Source organism: Struthio camelus, chromosome 17 (assembly GCF_040807025.1).
Source record: "Struthio camelus isolate bStrCam1 chromosome 17, bStrCam1.hap1, whole genome shotgun sequence".
In the NCBI taxonomy this organism is placed as follows: domain Eukaryota; kingdom Metazoa; phylum Chordata; class Aves; order Struthioniformes; family Struthionidae; genus Struthio; species Struthio camelus.
Genome location: NC_090958.1, coordinates 4,716,826 through 4,729,897, shown reverse-complemented (window position 1 = coordinate 4,729,897; position 13,072 = coordinate 4,716,826). Strand labels below are relative to the sequence as shown.

Below are 13,072 nucleotides of genomic sequence, written 5' to 3'. Positions count from 1 at the left end.
GCCGTGATTACATGTTTAACCCCGGGAAGCGTTTGCGGACAACGCTAGACCTTGCAAGAATAACTCGACCCCCTTAGCAGTAAAACCCAGTCTTTGTTCAGGCTCAGGCAGCTTGGTCCTGGCACCAGTATCTCCGTGTAAAGGCAGTGCGGTGGGACGTTTGGTTGAATCCGCTTTAAACAAGGACTGTCACTGCCCGGGGCAGTTCTGCTTGCCTGTGCAATGCTGCCTCGCCCCGCAGGTACACGGCAAGGGGAAAGGGGCACATTACGTGAAACTGGGACTGGGATAGCTTCAGGCGGTTCAGTAAGCCCAGCTCTGCCTGTATCTCAGAGGCGAGCGCTGGCAGAACAGACAAGAGAAGGCTGCAGCTCCCAGAGGTATGACGGGGTGAAGCTGCTCATCCTTAATTACCTCTGCTAACTGCTTTGGGAGCCATTCAACACCCTTGTCTTGCACAGGCACGAGACCTGGAGGCAGTGCTGCAGCTCCCAGGCACTTCACGCCAGGGCACTGGGGTTTGCACTTGGTGGAAGCGCTCCCCTCCCTGTGCCTTGCTTTCCCCATCTGTAAAAAAGCCTTTGGAGTCCAAACATTTCATAGGGATTACGCAGGGAAAAAAATCCTCAACTCTATTCAGCACTCGACTCGAGCAAGACAATTCAGCGCTGATAACCAGCATACCTGTAATAACCTCTCCCCTGAAATGCCTTCTCTACTGTCTCTGCCAGTATTTGCACTGCAGGTCATCTGCCAGCAAAGGGCTGGCTGAGGTAGGGCTGTAAGGCAGGAAGCGTAGGAGGCTCCCAGAGGCGACAGGAGGAGAACAGGGAGAAACGCCTGCCCCAAGGGACTAACTCAATTGCCTGCCTGGCCAAGATCCTGCACCTTGGACCAGCCTCAAAGTCTGCTGGACACAACAGCCTCTGCAATGAGTGTGCATGAAACCAGGGTGCCCATGCAGGCAACGGGCCCTGGAGCAGGGGCCTCATGCAGTCCAGCTGCTGGGGGAAGAGGAGGGTTATCACCAGCTGCCTGCTGTAAGGGGAGAGGGACTCTTGAGCTGCAAAACCCTCGCTTCTTCCCTTTTTGACAAACTCTTTGGACACAACCCAGCAGCACAGTTCCTATGCCGACTCAGAGAGGGTCCGGCTCTCAGCATCCCAACTAAGCAGAGCGTGACGGGACCCTACCAAAATTGCCCCTAGCAGCAACGTGCGGCAGAGGGCAACAAGCAATGACAGCCATAGCACAACAGGGGGCAGATCACCGAGCACAGCAGTCACGCTGCCCTGCCACAGCTAGGAGAGAACAGATGACACCAGAGACCACCTGGGAAGTGTCACCTTTTTTAATTAAAAAAGTCCAATACAAGTAGAAACTGTTTACAGTCTGCGACGCTGGAGGGCAGCGCAAGGCCTCAGAGATGCTGGAGGGCAGCTCCTGTTCTGGGGAGAGGAAAGGCTCCCCTCTGCTGCAGCTCCACTCCCCTAAGGCTGGTGCAAGAGCCCTGCTGTTTGCACCGAGCCTCCCTCCCCTCCAAGAAACAACGCAATGTCCAACAAAACCAGGCAGTCGCAGGTGACCTCCTGCTCTGCTGCAAGGGCCTGGCTTTCTCCTTTGCCCACATCTGTGAAAATTCAAAACGAACCACCCAGGAGCAACCTGCAAGAAGCCAGTGCTCCCCTTGGCCTCCTCCCCTTCCTCTGACTCTGCTCACTGCACTTGCAGGTTAAGAAGCAGAAATGGCAGCAGCATTAAGACGACAGTCCTCAAGCTGGGCCTGTCACACTGATCCCACCACGCAAGCCAGGATGAGCAGCAGCACTGACAAACGCAATCCAAAGGCCTGTGCAGAGGAGATCTGAGGGAACCCAGGAGCCCTGGGGAAAGGCACAGCAGGAGGTATATTTCCAGACAGGGAACATGTTTTAATTTAGCATTTTTGCCTCAAGAGCAAAGCTGAGGGACTTCCACCCAAGAACAAGATGGTCTCTGCAAGGTACGGCCTGGCTACAAGCAGGCCCAAGGCCAGTCCAGCCAGCCAGGATCTGCGAGCCAAGGTCAGGGCTGGCCCCCTCAAGGGGAGCCCTGGAAGTGCCATCATGCCCGTCGTGCCTTCTTGTTTTTCTTTTTCTCCTCTTTGATGGCCATATCGTGGGCTTTTCTCTTCTCAGCGAGTTTGTTTGCCTGAGGAGAAACCCCCCCCGCCACAAGACACACAGTCAGATTAGTCTGCAGACACTGAGGGCTGCCCTACTCAGACCCACCACCCACCCGTCCGACCTGTATGAGGGGCAGAATGACCCATCCCCTGCAGCACGTGCTGCAGGAGCCCAGGGCAGCCCTGGGACACTTAGCTGCCTGAGCACAGAAAGCAGCCTGTAGTATCCCCTGACTAGGTTGGGAGCTCTAGGAAGAGCAGGAAGAGCTCTGTTCTGCCAGGGTCAAGGACAGTCCATGGCCAGGGTCATACTTGGGAAGAGGCCTGAAGAGCCTCAGCCTTCCACATCTTCGTTCAGCATCAACAGCAAGGCAGGCCAGGTACACAGAGGGGAAAAAAGCAATGAGCGGAGCTGGAAATCCCCTGGTGTCTGCAATGTTTACAGGCCTGGTGAGTATGGGGCCAGCCTGTGACTAAACAGGCTCACTCTAAGTGGCTTCAGCTCTGTCCAGAGACTCACAGGAGGGCAGGAAGCTGGGTGTGTAGCCATGGGTGACATTCCCTCCCACAACTGGAGCAGAGAAAAGCACAATCTCTCAGAAGCAGAGGCTGTTCCCTCCCCCACAAGGTAGGGATAGATCAGGGTTTAGCGTTCCAGACAGACCGGGCCCAGGCCCACCACTTCAAACAACTGCAACCTGACTTGGGACAAGCTAGCACAGGCAGGGGAGTGGGATGCAGGCAAGGGTCCTGGGGCCCAGAACTGTGCCTGAAGCATCAGGCGCAGTGCTGTGGGAAGGCAGCACTTATACCTCTCGGACTTTGCGTTTCTTGCCAAACATTATCTTCTTGTAGAGGTATTTCTCCCTCTTCTTCATCATCATGATGGCCAGACGCTTCTCCTCGCTTTGCTGCTCCTGCTCCAGGCGCTGCTTGTCCTCCAGTCGTACCTTGCCAGCTGTCACCTTAACAGGAAGTGCCTGTGGGAAGCCAGAGAGCTCAGGACCCCGGATGCCGGGAGCCCACCCTTCCCCAGGGACAGACATACGTGTGGCAGTTCACTTGGGGCCAGCACCAAGGAATCAGCCCCACTCCACTCTTCCCCATAGAAGGGGTACAGCACCCTCCAGATAAGGCAGCAGGAGGCCAGCTGCACCACACAGGCCCTGAGCACGACCAGGAGCTGCTGCTCATGAACATGGGTTCAGGACACAGAAGCCCGATAGCTGCTGCAGGAACAGCGTAGCCATGATGGTCCCATGCCTAGCACATCAGCATGGGACAGGGAAGCGCAAGCAGCCACAACAGGACCAAGGGCCACACCATCCCTAGGAGTGTGGGCTGCCTTAGAGGCCATTCAGTCTACTGGAGGTGGGGGGAGGGTTTGCATTTCACTTTGCTCATGTTTAAAGAGCAGAGAGCGCAGAGTTCTGCAGCTCAGGGGACAGTCTCCTGAGCCCAGACGTATCCCTTCCTCGGAAGAGAAGGGCCACTTCTTTCCTACGGTGAGGGTGGAAGCTCTCAGAAGCTGAAAAGGCTGGAGGTGTCTCCCCCATGTAAGGACTGCAGCTCCCAGATGGGACGGGGGCAGCATCCTCTGGACAGTGACAGGACAAGCGCAGGCCTGCCCTGTAGGCACAGCCTCAAGCTAATGCTTCGACAGCCTGGTTTGAGGTTAGGAGCGCAGCACGGACAGCCCAGCCCCCAGCCCCTGCTCTGCTGGAGCCCTTCTGATAGCTGAGAGGCTCCATGGTCAAGTCTCAGCCCCTCTCAGCTTTGTCCAGGCAAGCAGCACCGGGGTGCAGGAGTCCCATGGCCCAGAATGGGGACTCAGAGAGGAAGCTGGGCAGTGAGCAGAGCCCAGCAGGGGCAGCAATCACAAAAGCGGTCTCCTCTTGAGGCTCCTATCTCACTGCCAGGCACACTACCTTGCTCTGAGTCTTCTGCTCTTCCATCTTCTTCAATTTTGCTTCTTCTTCCTTTTCAGAGTCATCGTCTTCCTCCTCCTCCTCCTCCTCTTCATCATTGTCATCATTGTCATCCTCCTCTTCCTCCTCCTCCTCGCTCTCTTCACCTATGGAGAGATCGGTATTATCAGCCGGGGACAGCAATATGTAGAACAGTGTCTGGCACAGAAGCACGTTCAGCTCTGCCTCAGCAGCTATTGCCTAAGAGTTCTCCCCTTCAGACCTTAGGGGTTGATGCCTCACACACATTACCTGGATTCTCACCCCTCTGCATGGCCAGCAGTTTCAGCTTCTCGGGAGGGATGTAGTCTCCTTCCTGCTCTGTGACGAAGGGCGAGAGGTGCGGGGGCAGTAGCACACCAGGGAAATAGTCGGCTACAGGGAGGCACAGTTTGGCATTGACAGAATCAAAAACCCACTGAGGCTGCAGGTAATACCTGTGGGGCACAGGGAAGGAGAACACAGGGCCAGGGGTCAGACCATCACGTCCTACCCCATGCTCTGGAGCCCATGGGTCTTACAAGACTTCAGCAGAACAGGATGCCCCCGTAACATGATCTGAAGCAGATGGAACGCGTGGAACAGCTCCAGACAGCCAGGTATGCTCACTAGCTCAGGCACCCTTTTGGGGGACAGACTACCCACATCAGCCCTCACTCACCTGCCAACAACCTGCTGCTCCACCCGAGGTCGGTCAACAATCTGGTGGGTGATGGATGGATCATTCACATCATAGGTGGCACCGATGCACAGGGACTTGTCCCAAGACACCTGGCCTCCAAAGCACCTGCCAATAAAACACCGAGGGGCTAGTCAGACTGAAGCAGCCCTCAAAGTCACTTCACTTGTAGGATGTCAGGCAGACTGGCCCCAACACAAAGGATGGAAAAGGCCAGCAAGGGGTAGCAGGGCTGCCAAGGAACAACCCACCCCGTACATACCGGATGATGAAGGCCAGCGGCTCCCGAGGCACCTCTCTGTTGAGGAAAAAGCGCAGCCCTTCAAATAGCTTTTTCTGCTTCTCCAGTGCCTCCTGCTCCTTCTTCTTTGCATCCATCTGCTCAGCAGTCTCCTGCTCAGAACAAACTCAGAGCCTCTTCCACTGGGACCTTCTCTTCCCCATGCACAGCCGCTGCCAAACCCCTCTCTGCCAGGAACGCTCTTGGATGCTGTTCCCCATCCTCCCGACCACACAGGTCCCTCCCAGCACTGCACCAGGCAATGCCAGCCCTTCCTCAAGTACGAGTCCCCCCGTCCAACCACAGGACATGCTGCAGACAGGGTGACAAGGCCTAGGGCTGGGCCACCCCACCAGGCTCTTACCCCCTCCACAGGGAACTCGTCCATCTCCATGTCGTCCTCTGGGGTTGGTGCCACCACACGGGCCAAGCTGGCGCTCAGAGCTGACAGCTTCTGCAGAGGGAAGAGACCAAGGAGGTGTCATCCTCAGTTGGTGTTTTGGGGATGGGAGAAAAGGCAGCCTCACAGAGGAAGGGAGAGGCAATTCCTCAGAGCAAAGAGTCAAAGGATACCCGCCCCCCGCCCTATCCCCGCAGAAGTTCAGCCTCCTCCATGCCCTGGCTCATCCTGCAGTCCTCAACACTGGGGATCCTGAGGGTCATCTGTCACATAGCATGGAGGTCAATGGCCCTGAAGGATGAACACAAATCTGCCCTTGGCCAGCATGCGAGGGCAAGGAGCTGGGGGCCAGCTCCCTCCACCCTGCAGGGACCAGGCTCTGCTCTGCAGTTCCCACAGGATCGATGTCCCAGGCCAGGAAAAGGTCTGTGGTCAGAACGCAAAGGCCAATGGTTCTGCTGTGCAGGTGCCTATCTCAAGCCCTGGATGACGGCGGCATCCCCTCACCTCCAGGTAGCTCTCCGAATCCATGGCGTACGCCTCGCCCTCCGCGGGTTTCAGCTCAACCTCAGCCTGGCCTTCAATCTAGAGACACACACACATAGGTGGGGACAGAGCTCCCAAACCCAGAGTCCCCAAACAGCCTCCCCTCTGCCGCTCTGTGCCCAGGGCCAGCGCGATGCTCCAATGAGTGCTTGCTTCCCACCAACCACACCAGGCCCCGATGGGCACCACTCCCCACCAGCTCAGAGCAGGTGCTCCTGCTGGCCTCGGGCCGGGGTGTCACTTTCCCAGGGTGGCACATCCCTGGGGCAGGCTGTGGACTCACCTTGGGGGGGTAGAGCAGGTTGAGGGAGTGGTAGAGGCGAAAATTGACAAAGCCCAGCAGAGTGGTGTAAAACTCAGTGAAGGTGGCCATCACGCGGTAATCCACGTCTGTGGGGTGCTGTGGGCACACAGAAGGGGTAAGGACACAAGGCCAAAAGACTAGATCCCCTCTGCAGGGGCAAGGGCCCATTCTCCTAGCACCGGCTTGTGGCATGGGGGTTGCCCCGAACTGGGGCATGGGTGCTGGGAGGTTGCCGAGCCACAAACTGGGCCATGAGTCTCTAGTATCTCTGCTGCTCGCTTCCTCCCTGATCCGGGGTTGAGAGAGGCAGCACGTTGTTCTCTGCATCTTTGTTTCCCCACGTGCAAGGGAGGTTACTGCCCTCTCCACAGTGAGGTCTGTGGATCTGTGCCCAGCGCCAGACCCTGGGCAGAGGGGAGACATCTCCGTGCGGCCCCATGGGGCCGAGCTGCCAGTGCTCCCGTCCCCCTGAATTGCTCCCTCAACCCACACCAGTGCGGGTCCTGCAAGCCCACAACTTCCCCAGCTACCGAGATAGGTGGAGCAGCACATGCCACTGTGGACGGGGACCCCAAGAGGAGGTGGGCCTGCAACTCACTCCCTGGCAGGGACTGAGGTATCCCCAGACAGCCCTGCGGCACCCAGGGAACAGGCTAGAGCTTTCCACATGGCCTACGTGCGACTTGGTCAAAAGGCTGGTCCCCCAGGTCAGATTTGCAGGACAGTGGCAAAGCAGAACAAGAGCAAGGCAAGGACTAATGAAACTGAAACCCAGCAGGGACCCAGTGAGTCCCTCAGCAGCCAGAACTCAAGGGAGCAACAAGTAACACTGGCTGGGAAAAACATGGGTTCACCCAGGCAATGCTGCCAGGGCAAGATGGGGAGGTGACCCCCAGCGCACGAAGCCAGAAAGCTCCATCCTTACCATGCCAACCCCCAGACAAGCCCACAGTTAAGGCAAGACAGCTGCTGTGATAGCGAACTCCCGCATGCCACTGATCTTGGCAAGACACAATACAGTCATGCAGCCTGTCCTGGCATGGTCTGTCCCACACCTCCCAGAGCTGCTCTGGCCCTTGTTGGAGAGCTGCACAAGCCCTGCAGCCTGCTAAGCAGAGCTCATTGCCCAGACCGGACAGAGGATCTTTCTGCCAGGACATAACTGAACCACCCTAGCAAGGAGGGTGTGGAGTCAGGCTTGCTTCTTCCCTCAGCACCACCAATCTCATTCTGGCAGGTTAATCTTTAATTGTTGAGCTAGGCAAATTTTAATAATTGACAGCAAGAGGAAACAAGGAACTGGGGAGACTGGTCCAGCCAGGCACAGGGGACAAGGACACAGCCATCCTGGGGTGGAAGACAGTTGTGGCCTTGCACAGTACCCAAGCTGGCCCTCACTGTGTCTACCACAGGCTGGGCACAGCCTAATTTGTTCCTCCACTGCAAGAGCAGCAAGACACTCCCTCAAACTCTCCCTCAGCCACAAGAAAGGTGACAGCAAGGCAAGGACCACGTGGTACCCAGTTACTCACGTCATGGGCGAAGGCATAGGGGGTGATCCAGGTGACCGGCTGTCCCAGCACCTCAGCCTGGTAGTAGATGCCCTTGATGGAGAGGAAGACCTGGCAGGGAGCAGAGCGAGGCCTCAGATGGAGGGGGGCCCTGGGAGGCCCTGCAGCAGCACTTGGCTGTGCTCCCAGCAAGGCCTATTCTCATTAACCCTTCCATAACCAGCAGGTTTGTTTGAGGGACATCCGAGGCAGCCGTCCAAACCCCTCCCCCTTTCTGAAGCTGCCAGTGTAACTGGCCCTGCGCCCTCCTGCGGTAAAAGTCCATTGCCCCATCTCCACAGCCCCCCAGTCCAGGGAGGTCTTGGCCATGGCCCACCCCAGAGCTCCCACCTTGCGCAGGGAGCGGGAGGCGATGACATAGTTGAGGAACTCCACAGCCAGGCGCCGGCACAACTGGATGGTCTGGACGTGGCACTTGCCCGTCCGCGGGAAGGTGGAGAAGAGGAAGCACATGGAGAGGGCATCATCCAGGTCCCGCAGCGCGTCAGTGAAGGTTGGATACCTGTGCCAGGGCAAGAGGAGGAGGGGAAAATCAAACTCTGCCACAGAGCCACCAGAAACCAGCACCTGCCAAAAGCTGCAGGGGCCGGTGGACACCTCTTACGAGGAAGGAAAGGGACCTCAAGAGCCACTCAGTAGCATCTGCCTCCCACATGCCCCTCCGAGTCAGGGGGATCCTCAGGGTTGGCGTGTCCCTCTTGAGTACCAGAGAGCTCACACCCACCTTCAAGGAGTACCTAGGGTTGTTAAGAACCCTCCACACTCAAGCCAAAGCAGCCAGGAGCCTCCCTGGCAAGGAGATGGCAACATCAGTTTGTGCAGTTGCATGTACACTTCCTCTCCTGGGGAAGACAGCCTTAACCAGGTGCCGGGGGACGGGGCTGGATGGGCAGGAACACAGCTCCTCCTGGGAGCCCGCGATTCCTACACCCCCAGCAGGCAGCCTAGCATCTCTCTGCAGCTAGGAACAGGCTGAGTGAAAGCAGGTTTTTAAGACATACATAGCAACTAGAAGATGCTAGCAGCAGCTGTGTTAGAGTAAACCCAACCTGGGTCCACTGCCACCTTTCAGGGCTTGAGGACAAGCATTCACACGGCCCGTGGTGCTGTGAGCTGGCCCATTGTGCTCTTTGGCCAGACAAAAGACCCAGAGAGAAGCTGTGCAGTTAAATGTTGCAGTCAGCCGAAGAACGGCCTCACTGCTCGAGCAGCGGGTCTGCCAGCCAGGCGCAGCGTGCCTGGACCATCTAACCCTCAGAGCACAACTATTTTCAGGGCAGTGTCCGTCTCTCAGTGCTGTTTATCTCCTCCTTCTCCACCCCAACACAACCAGGCCCTAGGCACCACTGAGACAACTAACAGGCCTGCCAGAGCAGGTTCCCTCTTCTGTGGGCCCTCTCTTCTCTCATTGCCACAATGCACTTTCCGCCAGCCCTTACTCCAAGGGTGACCTGAGAAAACAGGAGGAGAGCTCTCAGCGCCTTCTTAGAGATCGTGGAGCCTTTTACAACGGCCAGGAACTCTCTGCTCACTAATGCTTTGTTACAGCCAGCATATAGCTCACTGTATCCCTCTCCACTAACTCAGAAACACCAGTTTACCAGTCAAACAATTCCCAGAGCTGCCATGGGAGCTGGAGTCTTAAAGGGGGACGGACAGAGCAAGGGCTCCACAGGCTCCAGTTCAGTTTACTGTTGATAACAGATTCTCACGAAAGAGGATTTTCTCCTGCATCTCCTCCACACTGACGTCCAGGCAGCAGTGCGACCAGCGGGTGGTGGCTCACCTCTCTTTCACAATGTGGTCAAGTTTGTAACTGGGCTTGTTATCCTTCAGCCGCTCCACAGTGCTCCACTCACTTTTGCCATATGCTTTCCGGAGTTTCCGGACAAACACCTGCAGGGCAGAGAGGGGGAAACTCAGGGCTCCCTTCCAGGGAGAGGATGGAGGGAAGCGAAGCCCACCTCACGTGGTACAGAAACGTAGCCCTTGGACATAAGGGCCTCTCTGATGGCTTGCATGGGCTGTTGATGGGTGCAAGGGCAGCTTTCAGATGTAAGGTGCTGCCATGCAGCTTCTTTGGGAAGAGCTGGAAGCAAATTAACTAGCTACCTATCACAGCTAAGCCCCCAAACTTCCCCACTCCACTGCTGCACATGGTTAGTCAGCTCAGCTCCACTGTACCTTGCAGAAATAAGCCAAGCCAGGGCCACAAACACTCATCAGAGCTGGAAACAAGAGACAACAGCCTCGAAGTGAGACGATCTCATCACCCTATCCCAGACTCAGCCACGAGAGGGCCCCATGAACTCAACCCCCAAAGCTCTTGAGCACTGTAAATACCTTATACTCCCGGAACTTGTTGACGATGGGCTCATGAAGGAGGAATTTGATATCTTTGAGGAGATAGAAGGTCCTGGCTGCAGTGGAGCCTTTGTTCACCTTCTTCTTGTGCTTGGGCTCATGGGGGTAAATCCCCTTCAGGATACAGAGGCGCCTGTTAATAGAGATGGAGATGAGACACGCTGTATTTCAACATCCACTCAAAGTGAGAAATGAGAGGCAGAAGAACTTTAAATTTCTCTTATTCCATGTCACCTGCTAGAAGAGTTTAAAGTGATGCGGATGCAAAGTTGGGCTGTCCAAGAAATAAAATGCTCCAGACCCTTTTTATAGCACTAAGGTGACCTGCACTGACACTTTTCCCACCTCATGGGAAAAGAAACAAGTTGAACTCTGCAGTCTGAAACATCAGGACATACAGGACAAATAACTATGCTCCATTTCCTCCCTGCATCCCCACGGTCTCAGTATGACACCACTGCCTTAGTTTTGGTCACATCACCCTGTGAATCCTGAGCACATGCTGCATGGCTCCCCTACTGGCACCTTGCAACAGAGTGTGTGCGTGCGTGTGGATGGTGGTATCCCAAGAAATCTCTGCTGCTGCTTCTGGAAGCAGCCAAGATCCTTCCATATTGCTGAGCACAGCCACCGACCGACACTCAGCCGGGGCACGATTTGTCACCCCACCAAGGCAATCACGTGCCTTAGTCTCTTGGGTAAAGCAATGGTTTCCTCTAATCTTGCTGTGCTCCTCAAAGCATGTTCCCAGGGAGACAAACATCTCTGTCTGTCTGTTCTAGGCAGCTACTGAAGAACACAGCCGAGGTACACAAGCTGCAGCCTGTCTCCACAGACAGTAGCAACGCACCTGAAGAATTCAGTCTGTTTCCTTATCCAGTTCCCAACACCCATGAACGTGTGGGACTGTCAACTCCTTGGTGCCCCACTGCGCTTTGCGACAGCCTAAATATAAACATTACCTTCCTGAACCCTTTCTATGGTGTGTCCTGAGAAGGACTAACGGGACATCTCCAAATTACTTCTGAGTGATAAATATGCTTTTATTAAAGTTTCCAAATCACACCTGGGATCCCGGGTGTGCACAAGTTAAAAGCATGGATTCATCCAGTTCTTTTGAACCACCATTCTCAAGAAGAACTTCAGAAAGGGCTCTCAAGGGTGACCCCAGGTTTAGATTACAAACTTTTATCTTTTCTGAAACACAGCAGGGCTCAAGGCTGCCTAAGGAAACACCTGAGTCCAGAGAACCCGTGAGGCAGCTCCAGCGGAGAACGTGACGCTCAGCTTTACGCACAGAGCCTCAAGGGCCTCATTCGAGCTGACTCCGCTTTCACGGACCGCTGGCCGGCGTCCTAGTCCCGGGGCAGCTCTGAGGCGACGGGCGGGTTGAGCGGCAGGAAGCTCCCTCGCTCGGGCAGAGCAGCGGGTGGGAGAGGAAGCCGCGGGCCGGCCGCAGCTGCCAGGAAGGGGCCGCGGGGGCAGGGGCGAGGCAGCCCCGGAGCTGGCCCGCTGAGCCCCCCGCGTACCTGAAGTCCGGCAGGCTCAGCTGCAGCTTCTTCCGCGCCTTGTTGCGGGTGATGTAGTTGGTGGCAGAGCCGCGCTGGTACTGGGGGGAGAGAAAGGGCGAAGGTCAGCAGCGGCCCGGGCACGGCCCGGCCCCACCGCGGCCGGGGAGCGGCCGCCGACGGACCGCGGGGCCCCGCAGCCCCCGGGGCCGGCGACCGCCCGGCGGCCCGGCCGAGGGGCGGGGGGAGGAGGGGAGCGGGGCCGGCGGGCAGCGGCGCGGCGAAGGGCCCCCGCGGCCGGTACCTTCTTCTTCTCCAGCCCCCCCATGGCGCCGCCGGCGGCTCCGCGGCCGCTGCCCCGCGTGGCTCGGCGCCCCGCCCCGCCCCGCGCCACGCCGTGCCGAGGACCCGCGCCTGCCCCGCCGTGCCTGCTCGGAGCCGCCCCTGCGCCTGCGCCTGCGTCCGCTCCCGCTCCTGCTGGGGCCGGGCAAAGCCGCGTAGAGCCGCGGCGAGCGGCGCGGGAGGCGGCGGCGGGGGCGGCGGCGGGGGGGGCGGCGGCGGGGGGCGCGAGCAGGCGCGCGGCGGGCAGCCCGGATGGACGCAGGCCGGGCGGGAGGGGGCCTGCGGCGCTGGGCCCGCTGGGATATATCGGGGCAGCGCGGCAGGGCACGCTGGGACGTAGGGGGGCACGAGCGGCGCAGGGTGTTGTGGGGGCTCGGCCCGGGACAGGGAGCGGGGCGGTGGCGGGTCCCCGGTTACCCCGCCTGACAGGGGCCGCGGCAGCCGGGTTGTCCTGCGGGCTGGCAGGGCGCCGCGGCGCCCCTCCGGTGCCGGCTCGGGGCTGGGGCCCAGGGGCCTCGCCCGCTCCGGACCGGGCTGTGGGGGGCTTGGCGGTGCTGCGAGCCGTCAGCTCCCTTAGGGGGACTGGAAGAACTGCGGCAGCCGGCGCTTAGGGCCTCGAGCGAGCGTAGGGCCTCGTCCGCCTTCGTGTGCTAACGCTGAAACACGCCGTTTGGCATTAGGTGTGCCTTGTTGGGCTGGTTGTTGTTCTCCTTGTGCTTGCCTTGCAGAAAAGCTGCACCTCCCCAGGCTCTATCAGCGTAGTGAGCTCCTGCTTGAGTTCATCTTAGGGGTAAAGTTTGCCAGAGTTCAGCTATTTAAAGCTCATCCCAGAGCGTGCTTTAGAGACTGGTCTCTCTGTGTAATTTGAAATCTGTTTCTTTCTCCTTGGTGTTTTCCACATTTTAATCTCCCTGTTCTTCATGGAAGCAGCCAACTGCTGTCCCCAG

The 13,072-nt window shown here is 57.8% G+C and overlaps 1 protein-coding gene across 1 annotated transcript; it reads right to left on the bottom strand.

The window, feature by feature from the left end:
* Nucleotides 1-1,336: 1,336 nt before the first annotated feature.
* On the bottom strand, nucleotides 1,337-12,175 carry PES1 (pescadillo ribosomal biogenesis factor 1). The gene is made up of 15 exons (XM_068911738.1): nucleotides 12,088-12,175; nucleotides 11,805-11,884; nucleotides 10,255-10,408; nucleotides 9,698-9,807; nucleotides 8,242-8,413; nucleotides 7,873-7,962; nucleotides 6,320-6,436; nucleotides 5,998-6,075; nucleotides 5,455-5,544; nucleotides 5,073-5,203; nucleotides 4,793-4,918; nucleotides 4,384-4,568; nucleotides 4,093-4,238; nucleotides 2,977-3,144; nucleotides 1,337-2,190 (listed from the first exon to the last, which is right to left on the bottom strand). Exons 1-15 carry the CDS (start codon nucleotides 12,109-12,111, stop codon nucleotides 2,104-2,106), a joined length of 1,758 nt encoding a protein of 585 aa, XP_068767839.1. The 5' UTR covers nucleotides 12,112-12,175; the 3' UTR covers nucleotides 1,337-2,103.
* Between the last annotated feature and the right edge of the window lie 897 nt (nucleotides 12,176-13,072).

Bases quoted from the DNA above. Each gene is read 5' to 3' on its own strand.
- PES1 (XM_068911738.1), bottom strand. From the start codon at position 12,111: ATGGGGGGGCTGGAGAAGAAGAAG. The intron at 6,437-7,872 runs GTGAGTAACTGG...GTGTGCCCACAG, and splicing joins CCTATGCCTTCGCCCATGAC to CACCCCACAGACGTGGATTA. The intron at 2,191-2,976 runs GTATAAGTGCTG...GTTTCTCCTCAG, and splicing joins AGAAACGCAAAGTCCGAGAG to GCAAACAAACTCGCTGAGAA.